General features: G+C 44.5%; 1 protein-coding gene across 4 annotated transcripts in view; it reads right to left on the bottom strand.

Annotated features, from left to right (window-relative positions):
* The window catches only part of vrk1 (VRK serine/threonine kinase 1), a 117,730-nt gene that overhangs the window by 10,582 nt on the left and 81,703 nt on the right, over positions 1-25,445 (bottom strand). For all 4 annotated transcript variants that reach the window (XM_070877560.1, XM_070877563.1, XM_070877562.1 and 1 more), the window contains one exon: positions 1,483-1,576. In XM_070877560.1, the coding sequence (XP_070733661.1) occupies positions 1,483-1,576 (94 nt within the window). The remainder of the gene's footprint in view (positions 1-1,482; positions 1,577-25,445) is intronic.

Genomic DNA, 25,445 nt, shown 5'->3' with positions numbered 1-25,445 from the left:
TCCACCTCCCTCCCTCCCTCTCTCTCCTTCCACCTCCTCCCTCCCTCTCTCCTTCCACCTCCCTCCCTCTCCTCCTTCCACCTCCCTCCTCTCTCTCCTTCCACCTCCCTCCTCTCTCCTTCCACCTCCCTCCCTCTCTCTCCTTCCACCTCCCTCCCTCTCTCTCCTTCCACCTCCCTCCCTCTCTCTCCTTCCACCTCCCTCCTCTCTCTCCTTCCACCTCCCTCCCTCTCTCTCCTTCCACCTCCCTCCCTCTCTCTCCTTCCACCTCCCTCCCTCTCTCTCCTTCCACCTCCCTCCCTCTCTCTCCTTCCACCTCCCTCCCTCTCTCTCCTTCCACCTCCCTCCCTCTCCCTTCCACCTCCCTCCCTCTCTCTCCTTCCACCTCCCTCCCTCTCTCTCCTTCCACCTCCCTCCCTCTCTCTCCTTCCACCTCCCTCCCTCTCTCTCCTTCCACCTCCCTCCCTCTCTCTCCTTCCACCTCCCTCCCTCTCTCTCCTTCCACCTCCCTCCCTCTCTCTCCTTCCACCTCCCTCCCTCTCTCTCCTTCCCTCCCTCCCTCCTCTCTCTCCTTCCACCTCCCTCCCTCTCTCTCCTTCCACCTCCCTCCCTCTCTCTCCTTCCACCTCCCTCCCTCTCTCTCCTTCCACCTCCCTCCCTCTCTCTCCTCACCTCCCTCCCTCTCTCCTTCCACCTCCCTCCCTCTCTCTCCTTCCACCTCCCTCCCTCTCTCTCTCTCCTTCCACCTCCCTCCCTCTCTCTCTCTCCTTCCACCTCCCTCCCTCTCTCTCTCTCCTTCCACCTCCCTCCCTCTCTCTCTCTCCTTCCACCTCCCTCCCTCTCTCTCTCTCCTTCCACCTCCCTCCCTCTCTCTCTCTCCTTCCACCTCCCTCCCTCTCTCTCTCTTCCACCTCCCTCCCTCTCTCTCCTTCCACCTCCCTCCCTCTCTCTCCTTCCACCTCCCTCCCTCTCTCTCCTTCCACCTCCCTCCCTCTCTCTCCTTCCACCTCCCTCCCTCTCTCTCCTTCCACCTCCCTCCCTCTCTCTCCTTCCACCTCCCTCCCTCTCTCTCCTTCCACCTCCCTCCCTCTCTCTCCTTCCACCTCCCTCCCTCTCTCTCCTTCCACCTCCCTCCCTCTCTCTCCTTCCACCTCCCTCCCTCTCTCTCCTTCCACCTCCCTCCCTCTCTCTCCTTCCACCTCCCTCCCTCTCTCTCCTTCCACCTCCCTCCCTCTCTCTCCTTCCACCTCCCTCCCTCTCTCTCCTTCCACCTCCCTCCCTCTCTCTCCTTCCACCTCTCAATTATCAATACCAACCACCAGATAGACCTTCATGTTTAATTTATAGGGACCATCTCCTACCCAATAGCAGTAGGAAACTGAGCACTGGAGGCCAGTTCAGATGTCTAGCTGGCAGTTCAGCTCAAAAGGGGGCACATTCCTGACTGGCTCAGCACGCAAATCTGGATATATTTGCTCTTACCTGTTTGTAATTTTCGTGGTTTCTTTCCACCTTTTAATTCAGGATCTGAGGTGTTGGCCTCAGGATCATCATTCAGCTTTGAAGCACGCCGTTTCTTTAAAATAAAAGTGAAAGGCAGTGGTGGAATCAATTATCAGAAAAGTTAAGTAAGCACATATATTAGTAAAAGCTCCGCAGCACAAAACTGTCCATAACACATTGATTTGCCAATCCAATTCAATAGACCACAAGGTTGCCTACTATAGTAAAAATGGCATACCAAATAATAACAGACGCATTGATGGGGAGATTAGGAGGCTTTACCATTATACCTGATTAAGTTATGGGGGAGGTCAACACTGGATCTCAATTTGAAGATTGTTCCATCAAACTAAACAATTAAATAAAAAGTAGTGGTTGTGCAGCAACACTTTACTTCAAATCAAAAGTACAAAACAAAAAAAAACTGTAAATGATCTGGGTGGATCCTGAAAGGTTGTAGCAGATCGTCTCTCTGGCCTTCTCGTTCCTACCTAATTGGACATCAAGCGCTCGATTTTAACTGCTGGATGAGAATGTGGCCATAAGCCACGTGCCTGCTTGGGAGCAGCAGCAGGCAAGCTCGGCCAATCTTAAGATTGGGCCTAGTTAACATTTCGCTTGCCAATTTCCCGACTGGTGTTTAAATCGGGCAGTAGGAGGCCATCACTGGGGGCCCATGGAAATAATCCCAGACACGTGTTTCAGGAGCGAACTTCCAGTCGGGGGTGGGGGATGGTTCCGTTGAGGGTTCTTTTGGGACCCATTTGGGCTTGTCTGCTCTACCTGGCCCAAGAGGAAACTAAACACAATATATAAAATTAAAAAAAATATATACGAAAGACATGTGTTGCTGGGCCTCTTCTAGCCCTGACTCTGGTTCCCAGCCAGTTTGGCCTGGTGAGGAAGCCATCACTGCTACGCAATCGGGTCTCAAATTAGAACAGATCAGGGCCCCAAAGCATCATCCGAGCCTGCTCTGCATATTTAAAGAGGCACCCACCGGCTTCAGGCGGGTGTGCTTGCCACCGGTAATCTAACATTGCAGTCGGCCAAATCAGGGCAGTCACCCACTTCATTTTAACTGGTCTTCTCGACTGGTTTCTGCGTTGGGTGGTGGGGGGAGGCAGCAGAAAAGCCTAAACTCAACCCCCAAGTGTGGGAAAAACAATTTAATTCCAACTTGTGTAGACCAAGATAAAATTTGAAATTTTACAACATGCCATGGAAGCTGTGATGGAAGTTTGAAATAGGTATTAGGGCATCAGTCTCAAAATCACCATACATTAGCCATTTGAGTGTGGTAACAACATGCAATTATATAGCCCATTTAACGTACTAAAACTTCCTAAGGCACTTCACGGAAGGGTTATCAAACAAAATACAACAAGCCACGTAAGGAGATATTAGGACAGCTTGGTCAAAGAGGTAGGTTTTATAGAGCATCTTAAAGGAGAGAGGTAGAGGCGGAGGGGTTTAGGGAGGGAATTCCAGAACTTAGGGCCTAGGCAGTTGAAGGCACAGCCACCAACAGTGAAGCGATTAAAATTGGGAACATGGCTGATGGTGAACAGGACTTGGTGCGAATTATGAAACATGCGCAAGAGTTTTGGATGAACTCAAGTCTATGTAGAGTAGAAGATGGGAGGCCAGCATTGAAATAGTCAAGTCGAAGTAACAAAGGCATGGATGAGGGTTCCAGCAGCTCAATAGACCCACTGCACAGAATGTCTTGCTCTGGTATCAGTGTTTTGGGTAAGGCAACAGCAGAGATGGAGTTGAGTCAGTGAGGCAAAGTTCCAAATGCTCTGGCACAGATTGCAGGAGGGAGCTTTGTTCATGGAGGATAATCTACATTCAAAGAATGAAGACAACCATACCTACAGTAAACACTAAAAATTCTTCCTCAAATGAATTGAATCAAATTCAGATGTCCTCAAACATGCATAAAGGACTGATCACAGACTTTTGGCTCATACTGATTGGCAGATTATGAAAAACCAAGACAAGGAAGTCCTTTTAATTGTTAAGATCCGATTGCATTGCTATAGTTTTGATTTTAAAAACCACCAGCATGTCAAGTGAAATGTCTGAGCTGACCTCACGTGTTGATATTGGCCTGCAACAGCAGTTTTACTGTACTATTTTGGTACCAGCACCACCAAAATGTGCATTTTAATAGCAGTATAAAATAATGCATAGAAATGATTCATTCTTTTAAAAGTCCAAAGAAACCTGCTGTATTGTAGCATAACAACAGCATGAATTAACTGAACTTTTATTTGGTGGAGTAATATTAAGAACGACTTTACTGCTTGGTCATGAGTTTAGCTAGTATTGCTTTCAAATAAAATAAATAACTGACAGGCTTGCTTTTCACCTGCACAGAAAGCGAAGGCTTGAAGTTCTACTTAAAAAAAATGTGTAGGTGGCAAGAGCTAAAATAAGCATAACAATTTCTCAAATTAAGAGAAACTTGGGCACAATTTCTGGCCAAAGTGTGGATGTGGTCTTGCAACTGCTCCTTATCATAAAATAAGATAGATGCAAACATCCTAGCTTGAAACTTATTGTGTAATCATGAACACAAAAAGCACACAAGAGAACAAGTTTAACCATAGGTTGAAATTCAACAAATGCGTGCGGCTTTAGAGATGCCGTCTTTTAGATTGGACCCTGGGGGGCTCAATTTTCCCCAATTCCATTTTTTGGCATATTACCAGAGTTCTGCCTGTTTTTCTTGGCCCCAACTATTCTTATATTTAAAAAAAAGTAGCAAATTTCCCCGTTCTATTTTTTGAAATTGGCGCCGTGCCGCCTGTCCTGTAGCCTCGGGGGGTGAAGCCAAATGTCTGCGCCGAAAAAACAATGCTGCCTCTTCTAAGCATGCGCAAAAAAATATAATGTTTTTGACGTGATTCCTATGGGCATGCATGCCCAGTGCAGCTCCCGGTCTGCATTTGCCCATTTTTAAAGAGTCAGTTGTGTGAGAGCACTTAAATTCTCCTTGGAAAATCGGAGCGGCAATACAAGATGCAACGCGGAACAAGAACCAAGAATTTCTTACAGGATGAAGTGGAGGTACTAGTTACTGCGAGGGCAGATGGCACGTGCTGGACACCAGCAGAAGTCACATAAAAGTTCCATCAAAAGAAAAGAAACAACACTGGAACCAACTTGTAGACGTGACTGTGCTATGGTGACCACCCCGAGGTCTGGAGGCCAGTGCAAGAAGTGGCAGGACCTTGGTCAAGTCAAAAAGGAGGGAGAGAGAAAACAGGGAATTATAGACCGGTTAGCCTGACATCGGTAGTGGGGAAAATGTTGATATCAATTATTAAAGATGTAATAGCAACGCATTTGGAAAGCAGTGACAGGACCGGTCCCAGTCAGCATGGATTTATGAAAGGGAAATCATGCTTGACAAATCTTCTAGAATTTTTTGAGCATGTAACTAGTAGAGTGGACAAGGGAGAACCAGTGGATGTGGTGTATTTGAACTTTCAAAAGGTTTTTGACAAGGTCCCACACAAGAGATTGGTGTGCAAAATTAAAGCACATGGTATTGGGGGCAATGTATTAACATGGATAGAAAACTGGTTGGCAGACCAGGAAGCAAAGAGTAGGAATAAACAGGTCCTTTTCAGAATGGCAGGCAGTGACTAGTGGGGTACCGCAAGGTTCAGTGCTGGGACCCCAGCTATTTACAATATACATTAATGATTTAGACCAAGGAATTGAATGTAATATCTCCAAGTTTTCAGATGACACAGCTGGGTGGCAGCGTGAGCTGTGAGGAGGATGCTAAGAGGCTGCAGGGTGACTTGGACAGGTTTAGGTGATTATACTGCATCTGCCATGCATTTGCCCAATGTAGATAAATGTGAGGTTATCCACTTTGGTGGTAAAAACAGGAAGGCAGAATATCTGAATGGTGACAGATTAGGAAAAGGGGAGGCCAACGAGACCTGGGTGTGATGGTACATCAGTCATTGAAAGTTGGCATGCAGGTACAACAGGCGGTGAAGGCGGCAAATGGCATGTTGGCCTTCATAGCAAGAGGATTTGAGTACAGGAGCAGGGAAGTTTTACTGCAGTTGTACAGGGCCTTGGTGAGGCCTCACCTTCAATATTGTGTCAAGTTTTGGTCTCCTAATCTGAGGAAAGACATTCTTGCTATTGAGGGAGTGCAGCGAAGGTTCACCAAGCTGATTCGCGGGATGGCAGGACTGACATATGAAGAAAGACTGGATCGACTCGGCTTACATTCACTCGAGTTTAGAAGAATGAGAGGGGATCTCATAGAAATATATAAAATTCTGACAGGATTGGACTGGTTAGATGCAGGAAGAATGTTCTCGATGTTGGGGAAGTCCAGAACCAGGGGTCACAGTCTAAGGATAAGGGGTAAACCATTTAGGACCGAGATGAGGAGAAACAACTTCTCTCAGAGAATTGTGAACCTGTGGAATTCTATACCACAAAAAGTTATTGAGGCCAGTTCGTTAGATATATTCAAAAGGGAGTTAGATGTGGCCCTTACGGCTAAAGGGATCAAGGGGTATGGAGAGAAAGCAGGAATGGGGTACTAAAGTTGCATGATCAGCCATCATCATATTGAATGGTGGTGCAGGCTCAAAGGGCCGAATGGCTTACTCCTGCACCTATTTTCTAGGTTTCTAAGCAAGTAATATTTTCATTTATTCAATGGAATTACAATTGTAAATGTGACCAGCTGTATTTGTCCCATCCAGCAGAAAGACACCCTCTCTAAAAAGTTGTGTTTTCATCTTTGCAGAGGAAGGTGGCAAACAACAAACGAAAGAAGTCGAACAGGAGTCGGCCTGGCAAATTTGCATCCACTGACACCCTTGGAAGAGAGGGTCGCTGCTTTGATGGGTCCTGCCTGGAGAAAAGCAACCACCACTGCACAAGCTAGCCCACACTCGAGGAAGAGGGTAAGTCCTGCAAATTCCAGTCTGGCTTTCCGAAATGTTAAGTACTGCGCAGGCTAGCCATGCTTCAGTTCGTCAGCTACGCTTCGGTTGATGCAATGTGTCATCATTCATCGTGGTCCTTCAAATGAGCCTGCTGCCTGCGCTGTGTGAGGCTTCTCATGCCACCCACCCTGCCCCCTCCTCTGCTGCTAACCATTTGCCTGTTCTGTTATATTTTGCAGAACTGAAGGACAACTCTGACGATGCAGAAGATTATTCAGACGCAGACGAGGCTGAAGAAGAGAACATCTTCCCATCCCACCTTCCAGACCAAGAGCATGGGGGTGAGGGTGAGGAGATAGATAAATCCCCCACTGTTGTACTCATTCTGGAGGAGGTGCAGGTGCCATCTATTGAGGTGCCAGCCCCTTCCCCAAGTAGTTTGAGTGTTGGTGGGACATGCTATCGTTTCCCACCATCCGAGGCTGGGAATTCCAGTGGGGTGCAGCAAGCCACACCCAGGATGAGATGGGGAAGGAGAGCTCGACAGCGGTTTCCTGAGGTGCAGGATCGAACAGATGTGGTTCAGATGATGGCAATGAGGACAGAGAGCATTGACCTTACCCGATCACTCCTGGACACCCATCAATGGGGTGGGTGATGAGGTATCGGGACCGTCAGGAGAAGTAACAACACACTCATGAGAAATGGGAATACTGTCCGGGAACATGAGGGAGGGATTGTCGCAGTCATCCAAAACAATGTTGGTGCACGAGGGACAGAATGTCGCAGGTAGCTGATGTGCCGTCAATGAACATGAGAGAGGGGATGTTGCAGGTAGTTGACACAGTCAGGGCACAAGGGAGGGAATGTCGGAGTTAGCTGCTGCAATAAGGGAATACGCCTAGAACCTGCGCCCATTGACAGAATCAACTCCCACACCAATCCCCAAAAGAGGCCCAAGCTATGCCCTCCACTTTATGGCCTACCCACCACCCCCCCCCCCCCCCTCAAGAAGTGCGCATTACCAGAGATGTTCGAAAGAATAAGCTTGGTAGCAACCCGAGAAATGCTGCAACGCCTACGGGCAAGGGTGGAGTCAACAAGACCAAGCGCAACGGGCGGTCTTAAAAGAAAGTGGAGGAGAGATGGGTGCAGTCTTTCTTTGCTGCTGTTATTATTGTTGTTACAAAAAACTTTTAATTTGAGAATAGTAAGTTATGTAAATTTACAAGTTTGTAAGTGATCTTAACAGAAAACTTTAAAGTCTGATATAAGAATATTTTTATTAATGTTAAGAACAAACAAATGTTTGTTAAACTTTCGAATAAAATATATTCGAAATATATTTTGAATAAAATAAAAAATAAAGAGGAAACTAACGCAATAATAAGGAAGGAAGGATGATTTGGAATCTGTATGGGTTCAGCTGCGGAATACCAAAGGGCAGAAAACGCGAGTGGGAGTTGTGTACAGACCACCAAATAGCATCAAACAAGAAATTAGGGATGCGTGCAATAAAGGGACAGCAGTTATCATGGGCGACTTTAATCTACATATAGATTGGGCTAACCAAACTGGTAGCAATACGGTGGAGGAGGATTTCCTGGAGTGTATTCGGGATGGTTTTCTAGACCAATATGTCGAGGAACCAACTAGAGGGCTGGCCATCCTAGACTGGGTGATGTGTAATGAGAAAGGACTAATTAGCAATCTTGTTGTGCGAGGCCCCTTGGTGAAGAGTGACCATAATATGGTATAATTCTTTATTAAGATGGAGAGTGACACAGTTAATTCAGAGACTAGGGTCCTGAACTTAAGGAAAGGTAACTTCGATGGTATGAGTCGTGAATTGGCGAGAATAGACTGGCGAGTGATACTTAAATGGTTGACTGTGGATAGGCAATGGCAAACATTTAAAGATCACATGGATGAACTTCAACAATTGTACATCCCTGTCTGGAGTAAAAATAAAATGGGGAAGGTGGCTCAACCATGGCTAACAAGGGAAATTAAGGATAATGTTAAATCCAAGAAAGAGGAATATAAATTGGCCAGAAAAAGCAGCAAACCTGAGTACTGGGAGAAATTTAGAATTCAGCAGAGGAGGACAAAGTGTTTAATTAGGAGAGGGAAAATAGAGTATGAGAGGAAGCTTGCTGGGAACATAAAAACTGACTGCAAAAGCTTCTATAGATATGTGAAGAGAAAAAGATTAGTGAAGACAAACTCATGTCCCTTGCAGTCAGATTCAGGTGCATTTATAATTGGGAACAAAGAAATGGCAGACCAGTTGAACAAATATTTTGGTCGTGAAGACACAAATAACCTTCTGGAAATACCATGGGACCAAGGGTCGAGTGAGAAGAGGAACTGAAGGAAATCCTTATTGGCAGGAAATTGTGTTAGAGAAATTGATGGGATTGAAGGTCGATAAATGCCCGGGGCCTGAGAGTCTGCATCCCAGAGTACTTAAGGAAATGGGCCTACAAATAGTGGATGCATTGGTGATCATTTTCCAACAGCTTATTGATTCTGGATCAGTTCCTATGGACTGGAGGGTAGCTAATGTAACCCCACTTTTTAAAAAAGGAGGGAGAGAAAACAGGGAATTACAGACCTGTTAGCCTGACATCAGTAGTGGGGAAAATGTTGGAATCAATTATTAAAGATGAAGTAGCAACACATTTGGAAAGCAGTGACAGGATCGGTCCAAGTCAGCATGGATTTATGAAAGGGAAATCATGCTTGACAAATTTTCTGGAATTTTTTTTTGAGGATATAACTAGTAGAGTTGTCAAGGGAGAACCAGTGGATATGGTTTATTTGGACTTACAAAAGGCTTTTGACAAGGTTCCACACAAGAGATTGGTTTGCAAAATTAAAGCACATGGTATTGGGGGTAATGTACTGACGTGGATAGAGAACTGGTTGGCAGACAGGAAGTAGAGAGTTGGGATAAACGGGTCCTTTTCAGAATGGCAGGCAGTGACTAGTAGAGTACCGCAGGACTCAGTGTTGGGACCCCAACTATTTACAATATACATTAATGATTTGGATGAGGGAATTGAGTGCAATATCTCCAAGTTTGCAGATGACACGAAGCTGGGTGGCGGTGTGAGCTGTGAGGAGGATGCTAAAAGGCTGCAGGGTGAATTGGACACGTTAGCTGAGTGGGCAAACAAGTGGCAGATGCAGTATAATGTGGATAAATGTGAGGTTATCCATTGTGGTGGTAAAATCACAAAGGCAGAATATTATCTGAATGGCGGCAGGTTAGGAAAAAGGGAGGTGCAACGAGACCTGGGTATCATGGTACATCAGTCATTGAAAGTTGGCATGCAGGTACAGCAGGCGGTGAAGGCGGCAAATGGTATGTTGGCCTTCATAGCTAGGGGATTTGAGTATAGGAGCAGGGAGGTCTTACTGTAGTTGTACAGGGTCTTGGTGAGGCCTCACCTGGAGTATTGTGTTCAGTTTTGGTCTCCTAATCGGAGGAAGGACATTCTTGCTATTGAGGCAGTGCGGTGAAGGTTCACCAGATTGATTCCCGGGATGGCAGGACTGACATATGAGGATCGACTGGGCCTGTATTCACTGAAGTTTAGAAGGACGAGGGGGATCTCATAGAAACATAAAATTCTGTCGGGACTGGACAGGTTAGATGCAGAATGTTCCCAATGTTGGGGAAGTCCAGAACCAGGGGATACAGTCTAAGGATAAGGGGTAAGCCATTTAGGACCGAGATGAGGAGAAACCTCTTCACTCAGAGTTGTTAACCTGTGGAATTCCCTACCGCAGAAAGTTGTTGATGCCAGTTCATTGGATATATTCAAGAGGGAGTTAGATATGGCCCTTACGGCTAAAGGGATCAAGGGGTATGGAGAGAAAGCAGGAAAGTGGTACTCAGGTGAATGATTAGCCATGATCTTATTGAATGGTGGTGCGGGCTCAAAGGGTCGAATAGCCGACTCCTGCACCTATTTTCTATGTTTCTAACCATTTATATTATTTGTTCCATTATTAACAACTTTTTGAACTAAAGAATCATTTCCATTATTTACGTAACTGTTTGAAGTAAACAAGAATCATTTCTGTTGTACATGCAGACTATGAATGTACTCTGTGCAATCACTGTGATTGCATAAGATGGAGATTTGTTTACCTGATGTACTATCAAGAAAGTTTACACTGTGTACATACATGCTGGCACCACGAGAGGGCGCAACTGGTGGAGACCGGGGAGGGGGGAGGGGGGGGTTTCCTCCCCTGGTGGCAGGGCCCTGTATAAAAGGCTGCACACACCATGCTGATACAGCACTGGAGTTTGGAATAAAGGACCAAGGTCACTACAGTTTGAGTACAACACATTGCCTCGTGGAGTCATTCATAAGCACATCATAGACATAACAATTTCCATTTGTTCCATTAACGCAACACAACATTACAGAACAGGTCCAAACAGTAAAGATGGTCCACGTGGCATAGTTGCCGCTGAGCCTTCAGGCAGCAAAGCATTCACGGATGAGTTGCTGACGCAAGGCTCGAACAATTGTTAAAGGGGCACGATGGCCCTCCATCCTCCGCCGTCGTGCTCCGGGTTCAGTTAGTTGCATGGCTTCCTCCTCCTCCTCCTCATCAGCCACTCTTACCTCAGGTGGGTCTTCTACTACCAGTTGCTGCTGCCTCATGATGGCTAAGTTATGCAGCATGCAGCACACAACAGTGAACTGACCGACAATCTCAGGAGAGTATTGCAAGTAGCCTCCAGAATGGTCCAGGCACTGGAAACGCAGTTTCAAGATGTCAATGGTCCTCTCTATTATGCTGCGCGTTGCAATGTGCGAAATGTTGTGTTCCCGGTTAGTTTCTGTCCGGGTTATGCATAGGAGCATCATGAGCCAGGTGGCGAGGCCGTACCCTTGGTCTCCCAGTAGCCAGCTCTGCCCTTCTGGCTGTTGCTGAAACATGACAGATATAATGCTCTCGCATAGGATGAACGCATCATAAGGTGCTCCCAGGGTATCTTGTATCAACTGACATGGTGCGATGCATGTCATCACACATGAGCTGCACATTAATGGAGTGGAAGCCTTTTCTGTTCCTGAACATCTCGGAATCCTCCAAAGGTGCTCGCAAAGCAATGTGGGTACAATCAATGCAGTCCTGTACCTTTGGGAAGCCAGCAATCCTGGAGACCCACAACCCTTTCACACATTGCCTGGGTGGTCATGGGGAACTTTGTGTAGTCATTCCTCCTGGTATATAGTGCATCAGTCACCTGCCGAATGCAGATAAGTATTGCAAGTTGAGAAATGGCGCATACATCCACAGTTGTAACCTGGAACGATCCACATGTATAGAATCAAAGTGCAGATGTAACCTTCACTTCAACTGACAAAGCAGTCCTCTTAACACTTCTAGATGCAGGTCTGCATTTACTAACTCACAGATCTCAAGTTACAACTTATTTGCTGAAATGCAGCCTTCTGACAGTCTGTATCACTCAGGTGCAGGTACGAATGCCTGTATCGATATACCCAACGTGGGTAAGGCCTCCTGCCCATTGCCCTACGTGCTCTGAGGTTCCTCATGTGATGACGTCAAATCAACTGTCTCCTCCGCAACATCGTCATGCATAAGACTTGCACAAGGTATGGCATTGTCAGTATTGCCGCCCCCCATGATTAAATTTTACCGTTGCAAGAAACTCAAAATGGTAGACAGGACAAGGTTCTTTGTTCTCTCTCTCGAAAGTCGACACCCTAGTATGGACCATACTCAGGTCTGAGCAGGCGCAATGATCAGCAACACCCCCCCTTCCCCCCAGGTTTCATTTGATGCGTGTTGTAGGCTTCTCATACCTTACGCTCGCCGAACACAGATCCCCCCCCCCACCGACCTTTTTTTGAAGCCGAGCTCCGAGCCTGTATCCGGGCGAGGGCCCGATTCTGCCAGTCGACGCTCCGACCCTCGAGCTCGGTTTGAAGCTGTTCAGTGGTGGCATGTCAGTTTTAAAAAATATGAAAAATTAAAGAATTCCATTCAACTTCCATTTCCTGCATTGTGTTAAAAATTTAAGGTTGATTATGCATATGTGCGTTCTTGACTCCCTCCAAAACTTCGCATAAAAACAATGGCGTCTTTCTGCGCCGATTTTTTAATGTGCACTGGTTTCTCTTAAGTGCCCAGAAGGTTTTTTTGGGAGTGGTCACATACGCCGTCCTAGGAGAAATTTAAATTGGCCAAACTTGCAGAACTGTGGAAAAACTGGCTCAGATATCAGGTTACTCCCCCATGAAGCAAAAAAAAACTACTAAAAAAAAATCGTACCCGAGTTACGCTGGCGCACAAAGATCGAGGAAACCTGGATTTTTAAATTTAGGCCCAAAAAAACGTCGCAAATCACGGGAGAATTGAGTCCCCTAAACCGAGGCGCCGTCTGCTGTCTCAGGTGCACATAAAAGATCTCATGGCACTATTTTGAAGAGATGGGGAGTTCTCCCCCATGTCCTGGGCAATATCTATCCCTCAATCAACATCACAAACAGTTTATCTGGTTATTACATTGCTGTTTGTGGGACCCTGATGTGCAGAAATTGGTTGCTGCATTTCCTACATTACAGCAGTGACTGCACTTCAAAAAGTATTTCATTGGTTATAAAGTGCTTTGGGATGTTCTGAGGTCATAAAAAGCACCATATAAATTGAAGTCTTTTTTATTTTTTATGATTCATGTTATTGGCAGGTGTAACTGGATGAATGTTTACGTTCCAAGCACATTACATGAAGATCTTATTGAAACTTAAGATAATGAGGGGGCTCGGCAAGGTGGATGCAGAGAGGATATTTCCACTCAGAGGAAACTAAAACTAGGGGACACAGTCTTAGAATAAGGAGCCGCCCATTTAAAACTGAGATGAGGAGAAATTTCTTCTCTGAGGGTTGTAAATCTATGGAATTCTCTGCCCCAGAGAGATGTGGAGGCTGGGTCATTGAATATATTTAAGGCGGAGATAGACAGATTTTTGAGCGATAAGGGAGTAAAGGGTTTATGGGGAGCAGGCAGGGAAGTGGAGCTGAGTCCATGATCAGATCAGCCATGATCTTATAGAATGGCGGAGTAGGCTCGAGGGGCCAAATGGCCTACTCCTGCTCCTATTTCTTATGCTTTTAGAGATACCATTTGGAGGTTCAAATGAATTTTCTGCTAAGGGCACATGAACTCTTTAGGAACCAGACTGACAGAATCAGAGATAGCAATAATTTCAAATAGAGAATAGCCAGGGTTATCATGCCTAAAGTCTAAAATGTTGAACTCATTATCTCAAAATATAATGACTCCTGTGGCTAAATCTCAACCTCTGATCTGGAAGTTCATTATGAGATTCACCTGTAATCACACATGTCGTAGACCATTTAAAAGGTCTCAAGATTTACTTGGTCATTGGACTTTATCCTTCTTTCACAACATTCATCATCTAACGCATATTCTTGTTCTGTCGGTAACAATGTCCAAAGAGCACAGTATAAATAGTGGGAATAATTCCCCCTCTGTACACTGATGCACTGTGGTAGTATTCGACTAGACACAAATACCAACAATTCATTCCATTAGTCCAAGAACTAAACTTTCCCTCAGTGTGGAGTTACCCAAATACAGAATAGGGCCAGTGACATTTGCTTTGATTTTAAACCTATTTATGTGACAAACGATATGTTTGAATCGATACATTGCAACTCTCATATCTTCACACATGGTTGCCCCATTCTATGAATAGTGTGCCCATCAGGAAGGTAAGAGAAAGGTCAACAGACTTAGCACATTTGGTCTCAAGACCATTTTAAGGCAACATGTGGTTCCGTAGATATCAAATTCATGAAACAGTTACCTAACTGAATTTAAAATGGTTCCATCTTGGGGCAATGACAGTTGTCATGTTGCAAGGATCTTTATCCTTGGTCAACTGCTGTTCGTACAGATACGCACGAATATATTTGCAATGTAAAATTTGTGGGTGATTCAACTTTCCTTCCTGGTCCCCTATGTCAACTGACATTGTAACTGGTTCCCTCCTCTCTCCTCAGTACTGCCCCTCTCCCTTTCAAAACAACCTCCCTCTTCAATAACTCCACCTTCAACTTCTCTGCAGACTACCACCCCATCTCCAACCTCTCTTTCTTTTCAAAAAAGTCATTGAACGTGTTATCACCTCTCTCTACCTCCAATATCTGTTCAGCAAGGATAGTCCCTTGGTCCCTCTCTTACCTATCCAATTGTAGTTAGAGTATATCCACAACTAATTGCTTCACAATTTCAGAAGCCCTCTTTTCCTTCCCTTTCTCTTACTTTATGTGCCGTACACCATGCGAGAGGCAACCTGATTCTAGACTTCGGCTGAGGCTACTCTAATCGACCAACCAGCTAACATCAAAGAATATTTTTGCTCTGCAGGCAGTTCCATTCTGCATTCATCAGCTCACATGACAGCATCTCGAACTAATAATTCAAGGGGTGGAGGGGGGGGGAGGAAGAGAGCTGACTGACTTGCAAAAAACTGAACAGAAATATTGAATAAATTGCTCTTTTTCAATGAATTCTTCAGGTTTTTTTTTAAAAGTCAGTTGACATGTCATTTAATTGTACTGTTGACAAATTCTAAAACAGTATCCAGTGTAAAGAAATGCTTAATCCAATGCCTAAGTGGCAACAGTATGATCAGGCTGCAAACACCTGATGGCACTTATCCAGATTTCTTCTGAAATTTTTGTGAACAGACTAATTATTCAATATCACAGCTGTTAATCCCCAGAGTTAAGAGCTTAAAAAACAACCTGGGACTAAGAACTTTTCATTGGCTGAAAACAGCCAACAGCTGGAATACGTCAGAGGACTGCACTGCCATCATTTAACAGTTCCAAATATGTAGGAATATACAGTGATACAAAACTACGTGTTTAAAATTCTCCTTTTATTTAAATCCTTTCAGGGTCCTGCCCCTTCCTACATTGGCAACTTCCTCCAACCCTACAACGTCCCCTTACCTCAAACTCTCCAGTCCTCGGGACTCTCTAGTCATTTCTGCAGCAGCTCCCTTTACCCCATCCTTTAGCTGCCCAGGCCTCATGCTTTGGAATTCCCTCAGCCTTACCACTTCCCTACCCTCCTTTAAAGGTGTTCCTTAGAACCCACGAATTCAACAAAGTTTTTGGTCGTCACTCGAATCTTTCCTTTTTCTGGCTCAGCGTTTATTTCAATTAAAAAAAAAAGATTACGTTCTGCGAAGCATGGTCATATTTTTCTACGTTGAAGATGCCACATAAATACAACATGTTTAAAAACATACATGTTGCCTAATTTTCAGACAACACCATGAGCCAAAAGAATTATCCTACCTCAAGTGCTTCACAAAATTGTGATTTAATCACTACTATTGGAAAACTAACATATACCCTGTAGTGGATTAGACACGGAGATGTAGAATACAGTTTATATCAAATATAAATTTGCACCACTTTCATAGTTTAGTTCAAAGTCAGAATATTCAGTTCAAGTAATCAGTCATTACTTAGTAATTGTCCACAAGATAGCAAGTATTGTTGCTTAAATGATATAAACACCTTCAGAGTATTATACAAAATAACTAATGTCTATCATAGTAAACAAAGATCAAATTGCATAGTTTAATTTGCTGATTTAAGAAACCTTTACTACGAAATACGAAAAAGCCTAAGAGTATCAGGCCCAAATGTCGGCTCTACAAGGAAAAAGTCTCTGGCATCAAAACAATTGTACTGTAGCAACAGGTACAAGTAATATTCCAAGATATGTTTTTTTTTAATATATACACAGTTTTGGACAGCAGCGTAGATAAGCAGATAATAAAGAAGATAAAGACAAGATTTAAGCTGCAATTAGTCAAATACTATGGCAGATCTTTGTTTAGCTAATTGTTTTCCTATAGCCAAATAGCAAGCTCAGCCAAGGAATCAATACCGAGATCACTGCTGGTTATGTCTGGCCCAAGAAATTGAGTACAGTTAATTCTGTGTGTTTCAACAAATTGTTCAGATTCTTCAATTCCCATTTTAAACCTTGGATTCTGTCCAGGGCATACTACACAGTATTTATCATTTCATAATAACGCCGAACAAGTTTTAAAATGTTTAGCAACAACTGGCTTAGACTCTAATCACAGCAATTATTTTAAGATGCTGACTATTGCTTAATATTGCATTTCATTTTTGAAGATGTTACACATTTATGGAAAAAAGGGTTTTGTGTAGTTAATGAAATGTGACCTTTTTTTCTTGTTTGAGAGTTTATGTCACTGCTTTGTACACTACCATCTTGGCCAATAGCTGCTAGATGTAATCAACAGGCCACAATGGCTAATCTCTGCAATGGCTGATTTTACATTGAAAATGTAACAGCAGGTTGCTAAGAGCTTTCCTTTGGATGCGCAGTAATGAATCAACAGCTAGGATTCACAGCTACCAAAGAATAGTGTGCATCTTTTCCCTTCATCTCTGCCTCATCATTACCATCTAAACCCTGCTGCGCTGAACAGATTGGTTTGATAATTACACACAATAACTGCAGTGGGCACATAACCCTCAGCTGGCACAGGGCAGATCCCGAGCGGCAAGTTCCATATGTAAACTACACTGATTAAGTGTATGAGGTACATCCTCCCCTGCCTGTCTGTAGCTCTGATTAGTAGCATTCAGACACTGATATTACCATATGTCATCAAAATCATGAGGTAGCAGGTCAACGAAGAGTTCTAAAAATTTCAAAGTGCTATTCAATCCATCAATGTTCTACTACAGAACAAGTCATAATACACCGCCAGAATTAAAAACTACAATCTCAAAAGTAACGTTTAATCAAGATTTCACACCACTTTAGAAATTCTCATTTTTCACTTAGTAGTTTTTCTCAGTGATCATTCTCCAACTTCCTGAAGGCAGTGACACTGTTGCAAAGTAGCAGCAACACTTTGGCACCTCGCCCAAATGGTCATCCATCATGTTTGAGCCTAGACAGCAAATGCTGGCAGATTAGTTGTAAGCAGGGGGGGGGGGGCAGGGAAGAGTGGGAGAAGAGGACGAGGCCGAGAGGAGGTGAGGTGATGTGGGAGAAGAGAGCGGGGGTGGGAGAAGAGGGCGAGGCCGAGGGGGGGCCAGGCGGGAGAAGAGGGTGAGGCCGAAGGGGGCGAGAGAAGACGAGGGCAAGGCCTAGAAAGGGTAGTGTGGGGGTGGGCGGCATAAGAGGGCGAAGCCAAGAGAGGGAAGGCTAGGCCGAGAGGGCGGGGGGGGGGGAAGGGAACACACAACTGAAGAGGGCGTGGCCAAGGGGGGGATGGAGTGATGCGGGCGAGGCAGAGTGTGGAGCATTAGGAAAGGGCAGTGTGCGAGTCTAACAGCAGCATGAAAGAGAAAAAAAAATCGCAAACGTCACAGCACAAGGATGGGCATCGAGGCAAGTTACAGGTAAATGTCTATAGCAAATTAAATCAAGAAATGATTAACAAAAAAACATAAGCTGAATTGATTAACTACATAAAACATGGTTAGATAGTGATGGCAGTTCAGAAGGTGTGCCCAAACAGCAGCATGCGAGAGACTGTGGAGAGCATTGCAACCCCAGACAGCCACATCTGCAGTAAATGTTTGCATCTCGAAGAACATCAGCTTGGAGTTGTTGAGCTGCAGACATTGCAGGGCATTAGGGAGGGCGAGAATTACTGGGACCTTTAGGTTACGTAGTGGTGCAGGTCTGGTTAGTGGTCAGGGATAGGAGGGTGTGACTGCGATTCAGACAGGTAAGGGAGCCCCAGGTGCAGTGCTGGAGTTGTTTCGTCCTTTGCCCTTATTCAACAGGTACAGGAGTGGGAGAATCCAGCTGTCACGGCCCATGTAGGTACCAACAACATAGGCAAAACTGAGGCTGGGAGAAGAGGGTGAGGCCGAGGAACTAGGAATTAGAGTGTTTGAGGAGCTGGGGTCCAAATTAAAACGCAGTACCTCACTGGTAATAATCTGTGGATTGTTACCTGAACCACACGCAAATTCGAATAGAATCATAGAATGGTTACAGCACGGAAGAAAGCCATTTGGCCCGTTGAGCCTGTGCCAGCTCTCTGGAAAAGCACCTCAGCTAATCTCCCCACCCCCCCTGAATTTTTTTTCTTTTAGGTACTTATCCAACTCCCTTTTAAAAGGTAGTGATTGAGTCAGCCTCCACCACCCTTTCAGGCAGTGCATTCCAGATCCTAACCACTTGCTGCAAAAAAATGTTTTTTCTTGTGTCGCCTTTGGATCTTTTGCCAATCATCTTAAATCGGTGTCCTCTGGTTCTTGACCCTTCTGCCAATGGAAACAGTTTCTCTAGCTACTCTGTTCAGACCCCAGATTTCTTCCTTCATTTCCCTCAACACCCTTGGATGGATTTTATCAGGTCCTGGTGACTTATCTACTTTAAGTATAGCCAGCTTTTCTAGTACCTCCTCTTTATCAATTCTTATCCCATCCAGTATCTCCTCTACCTCTTCCTTTACTATATCTACGGCAGCATCTTCATCCTTGAAGACAGATGCAAAGTACTCATTTAGTACCTCAGCCATACCCTCTACTGCCATTCGTAGGTCTCTTTTTTGGTCCCTAATCAGCCCCACCTCTCCTCTTACTATCCATTTACTATTTATCTGCCTACAGAAGACTTTTGGATTACCTTTTATGGCTGCCATTCTATTCTTATACCCTCGCTTTGCCCCTCATATTTTCTTTTTCACTTCTCCTGTGAACTTTCTATCTTGCACCTGCTTCTCAGATGTATGCTTGACCTGACATCTGTTATATGCATATTGGAAGGGTGAACGCATGGCTGAAAGAGTGGTATGGGAGCCAGGGGTTTCAATTCATGGGGCAGTGGCACCAGTTCCGGGGAAAGAAGGAGCGGTTCCGTTTGGACAGCTCCACTTAAACTGGGCTGGGACCAGTGTCCTACCGAATCGAATAACTAGGGCGGTAGGTAGGGCTTTAACTAATGAGAGTGGAGTGGGAGGATTCAAGAAAGGGTATATTCAAAAGCAGCAAGAGAAATGTCAAAGCTGCTGAGCAGAGTAGCAATTTGGGTAAAAAGCAGAGTGGGGCAGGAAGAACAGAGAGCTTAACAAAAGTAATAGGGCAATAGAGACTAAGGTGACATCAGGGAAAAATAGAAAAGTTAAAGCTAAAGGCACTATATCTAAATGCGCGAAGCATCCGCAACAAAAAAGATAGAAATAAGTGGGTTTGTTTCAGAGTGACCAAGGTTGGGAACTAAATATTCCAGGATACATGGCTTTTAGAAGAGATAGGCAAAATACAAAAAGGATGGGGAAGCAGTAGAGGTAGCCCTGATAATAAAGGATGGGATAAAGACAGTAGGGAAAAAGGATCATAGCTCAGAAAATGAAGATGTAGAAGCAATTTGTATGGAGCTAAGAAATAACAAGGGGAAAACACTGGTAGGCCCCCAAACAATAGTTGTAGTGTCGGGCAGAGTATAAATGAGAAGATTATAGGTGCATGTAACAAGGGTAATACAGTAACCATCAGGGGTTTTAATCTTCATAGAGACTCGGCAAACCAAAGATGCAGCACAGGTTGAACCTCCCTCATCCAACACCACCCCTTGTCTGGCACCATTCCCGGCCGCTCCGACATGAACAAATTGAAGTCATTCCTCGCTGCCGACTCCCGCAATCGCTGGCCTGACTCTGCGATCCACTGCCCCCTCCCCCCACCCCCACGATTTCTCTGCCACACTCCCAGCCCCAAGCCAGCCAGCCCCGATATTCCCTTGCTCAGTACCTGTACCAACCAATTTAACGTGACCTCCCCACGATGGCAAAATCCCTTATCCGGCACAGGCCAGGTCCCGAAGGTGCCGGATAAGGTTCAACCTGTAATACGGTGGAGGACAAGTTCATAGAATACATTTTGATTGTTTTCGAGATCAGTATGTCGAGAAAACAACTAGGGAACAGGTTATTTTAGATCTAATGTTGTGCAATGAACAGAGTTAATTAATAACCTTGTAATAAAGGAGCCTCTGGGGAAGAGTGATCATAATACAAATTTTATATCGAGTTTGAGAGTTAGAGTTGAGTCCAAATTTAGGTTTTTACTCTGAACAAAGCAAACTACGTAGGTATGAGGGGCATGTTGGTTAAGGTAGATTGGGAAACGAGATTAAAAGAGATGATAGTAGATAAGCAATGGCAAACATTTAAAGATATCGTTCATAATTCACATGGAATATAAATTTCCTGAAGGATTAAAAAAAACCCCGGGAAAAGTGGTATAAGGTGGCTAACAAGAGAAGCTAAAGATTGTCTTAGATTATAGGAAGAGGCTTAAATTGAGGCGAATTTAGAATTCAGCAAAAGATGACCAAGAAATTGATAAAATGAGAGAAAATAGGAGAGAATAAACTAGCAAGAATCATAAAGATTGTAATGGGTTCGTAAATTTCTGTAAATGCGCTGTAAATTTCTGTGTAAGGGGCCCACATTAACTTTTGATCTCTTCCTTTTTACAAACTTATATGAACAATGACGGAAAGGCAAAGAGCACCCAGCCCAACCAATCCGCCTCATCACTACTGCGACACCCCTTATACTGAAACATTTTACACTCCACCCCAACTGGAGCCATGTGAAAACCAGATAAAAACCCAGGCCAATTTAGGGAGGAAAAAAACTGGGAAAATTCCTCTACGACTCATCCAGGCGATCGACACTCGTCCAGATCATCACCCTGGCCGTATTTTATTCCCTGCAGTACTTACATTTTATCTGCTCCATCCAATAAAAGGTCATCCAGTCGAATCCCAATTACCAGCTCTAGGTCTATAACCCTGCAGGTTACTGCATTTTAAGTGCCCATCTAACCATCTTTTAAAAAAGTAGTGAGGGTTTCTGCATCCACCACTCTTCCAAGCAGCGAATTCCAGATCCCCACAACCCTCTGCGCAAAGAAAGCCCCACCCTCAAATCCCTTCTAAACCTTCCACCAACCATGCCCCCTCGTAATAGACCCCCTCCACCAATGGAAATAGACCCTTACTATCCACTATGTCCAGGTTCCTCAATATTGTGTACACCACAATGAAGTCTCCTCTCAACCTCCTCTGTTCCAATGAGAACAAACCCAGCCTATCCAATCTGTCCTCATAACTATGATTCTCCATTCCAGACAGCAACCTAGTAAATCTCCTCTGCACACTCTCTAGTGCAATCATGTCCTTCCTATAATACGGCGACCAGAACTGCACGCAATACTCCAGCTGTGGCCGAGCCAAAAGTATTTTACAATTTAAGCATAACCTCCCTGCTCTTATATTCTATGCCTCGGCCAATAAAGGCAAGCATTCCGTATGCCTTCTTAACGACCTGGCCTGCTACTTTCAGGGATCTGTGGACAAGCACTCCAAGGTCCCTTTGTTCATCTACACTATTAAGTGGCCCACCGCTTAATGTGTATACCCTTTCCTTATTAGCTCTCCCAAAGTCCATCACCTCACACTTCTCTGAATTAAATTCCAATTGCCACTGCTCTGCCCACCTGACCAGTAGATTGATATCCTCCTGCAGTCCATGACTTTCATAGAAACATAGAAAATAGGTGCAGGAATAGGACATTCGGCCCTTCGAGCCTGCACCACCATTCAATAAGATCATGGCTGATCATTCTCAGTCCCCCTTTCCTGCATTCTCTCCATAACCCTTGACCCCCTTAGCCGTAAGGGCCATATCTAACTCCCTCTTGAATATATCCAATGAACTGGTATCAACAACTCTCTGCCGCAGGGAATTCGACAGGTTAACAACTCTCTGAGTGAAGAAGTTTCTCCTCATCTCAGTCCTAAATGGCCTACCCCTTATCCTAAGACTATGTCCCCTGGTTCTGGACTTCCCCAACATCGAGAACATTCTTCCTGCATTGAACCTGTCCAGTCCCGTCAGAATTTTATACGTTTCTATGAGATCCCCTCTCATCCTTCTAAACTCCAGTGAATAAAGGCCCAGTTGATCCAGTCTCTCCTCATATGACAGCCCAGCCATCCCTGGAATCAGTCTGGTGAATCTTCACTGCACTCCTTCAATAGCAAGAACGCCCTTCCTCAGATTAGACGACCAAAACTGAACACAATATTCCAAAACTGATCACTAAGGCCCTGTACAACTGCAGTAAGACCTCCCTGCTCTGATACTCAAATCCCCTAGCTATGAAGGCCAACATACCATTTGCCTTCTTCATCGCCTGCTGTACCTGCATGCCCACTTTCAGTGACTGATGAACCATGACACCCAGGTCTCGTTGCACCTTCCCTTTTCCTAATCTGCCGCCATCCAGATAATATTCTGCCTTCGCGTTTTTGCCCCCAAAATGGATAACCTCACATTTATCCACATTGTACTGCATCTGCCATGCATTTGCCCACTCACCTCTGTCCAAGTCACCCTGCAACCTCTTAGCGTCCTCCTCACAGCTCACACTGCTACCTAGTTTAGTGTCATCCGCAAACTTGGAGATATTACACTCAATTCCTTCATCTAAATCGTTAATGTATATTCCTCTTCATTATCAACCACACAGCCAATTCTAGTGTCGTCTGCAAACTTCTTAATCATACTCCCTATACTCAAATCTCAATCGTTGATATATACCACAAAAAGCAAGGGTCCCAAGTACTGAGCCCTGCGGAACCCCACTGGAAACATCCTTCCAGTCACAAAAGCATCCATCAATCATTACCCTTTGCTTCCAATCTCCAAGCAAATTTTGGATCCAACTTGACACTTTGCCCTGGATCCCATGGGCTTTAATCTTCATGACCAGTCTACCATGTGGGACCTTATCAAAAGCTTTGCTAAAATTCATGTATACTACATCGTACGCACTACCGTCATCGACCCTCTTGGTTACCTCCTCAAAAAATTCAATAGGGTTAGTCAGACACGATCTTCCCTTAACAAATCCGTGCTGACTGTCCCTAATTAATCCTTGCCTTTCCAAATGCAGATTTATCCTGTCTTTCAGGAATTTTTCCAATAATTTTCCCACCACGGAGGTTAGGCTGGCAGGTCTGTAATTACTCGGCCTATCCGCTTCTCCCTTCTTAAACATGGGTACTACATTAGCAGTCCTCCAATCCTCCGGCACCATGCCCAGATCCAAAGAGGACTAGAAAATGCTGGTCAAGGCCTGCGCTATTTCGTCTTTTATTTCGCTCAACAGCCTGGGATGCATTTCATCCGGGCCTGGGGACTTATCTACTTTCCAAGCTGCTAAACCCTTTAATACTTCCTCTCACTATATTTGTTTCATCCAAAATATCACACTCCTCCTCGATAGCAGTATCTGCATTGCCCCTTTCCTTTGTGAAAATAGATGCAAAGTATTCGTTATGAACCCTCCCAATATCTTCTGCCTCTACACAAAGATTACCCTTGTGGTCTCTAATAGGCCCTACTCTTTCTTTACTTACCCTCTTACTCTTAATATATTTATAGAACATCTTAGGGTTTTCCTTTAATTTTACTGGCCAATAATTTCTCGTACTCTCTCTTAGCATTCCTAATATCCTTTTTAATTTTGCCTCTTAACTTTCTATATTCCTCTAAAGATTCTAAGGTATTTAGCCATTGATATATGGCATAAGCGTCCCTTTTTTCTTAATTCTCCCCTGCAAGTCCCTAGACTCTAGAATTATTTTTCCCAGCCTTTTTGTTTGGCCTGAGCCTTCCAGATCTCCTCCTTAAATGCCTCCCACTGTTTCGACACTGATTTACCCACAAGTAGCTGCTTCCAGTCCACCATGGCGAAATCACTCCTTAACTTAGCAAAATGAGCTTTTCCCCAATTTGGAACTTTTATTCCAGGCCTATTCTTGTCCTTATCCATAAATCACCTTGAATCTGACTGAATTATGGTCACTGGCACCCAAATGCTCCCCCACTAATACCCCTTCAACCTGCCCAGCTTCATTCCCCAAAACTGAATCCAAGACCGCACCCTCTCGTGTTGGGCTTGCTACATACTGACTAAAAAAGTTCTCTTGAATGCATTTCAAGAATTCTGCACCCTCTATACCCTTCACACTAAATTTGTCCCAATCAATATTTGGATAGTTAAAATCCCCTACTATTACTCCCCGATGGTTTTTGGACTTCACAGCAATTTGCTTACATACTTGCTCCTCCATCTCCCTCCAACTGTTTGGGGGTCTATAATACACGCCAGGCAGTGTGATCACCCCTTTTTTATTTTTCAATTTGATCCACATGGCCTCATTTGATCTCTCTAACATATCATCCCTCCTCACCGCTGTAATATTTTCTTTAATCAGTACCGCAACCTCCCCCCCTCCCCACCCTCTTATCTAAAAATCCTGTAGCCAGGAATATTGATCTACCAAACCTGTCCCTCTTTCAGCCATGTTTCTGTAATAGCTATGTCATACTCCCAAGTGTCTACCTGTGCTCGGAGCTCATCCGCTTTATTCGCTATACTTCTTGCATTAAAGTATATACCATTCAGCACAGGAAGACCTCCTTACTTACTACATATTAAGCCCTATTTCCTCTGTCTTACAGATTCGCTTTCTAGATTTTTGCTATCCAATTTCTGCTTTACTTCCTTTCCTTTTGAATTCAGGTAGAGACACGAGAAATTATAATGGGGACTAAGGAAATGACATATTAAATGAATACTTTGTATCTGTCTTCATGGTAGAAGACAAAAAAAAATTCCGGAAATACTGGGGAACCAAGGGTCTACAGGTACAACGTCTCAAATCTGGCAGCCTCAGGACCAAGACCAGGCCGATTTTTGGATTTTTCCGGATTTCGGACAAGAAAATAAACAGTGTATGTATGCTACTGAGACAGACAAAATACTAATGGTGATATGGGTCAGGCGTCATTCGGCAAGGCTCGGACCGATTGCATGCCA

The sequence above is a fragment of the Pristiophorus japonicus genome, chromosome 4 (assembly GCF_044704955.1).
Source record: "Pristiophorus japonicus isolate sPriJap1 chromosome 4, sPriJap1.hap1, whole genome shotgun sequence".
Lineage (NCBI taxonomy): Eukaryota > Metazoa > Chordata > Chondrichthyes > Pristiophoridae > Pristiophorus > Pristiophorus japonicus.
The sequence above is the reverse complement of the archived record's forward strand: the minus strand, read 5'-3'. Positions and strand labels throughout refer to the sequence as shown.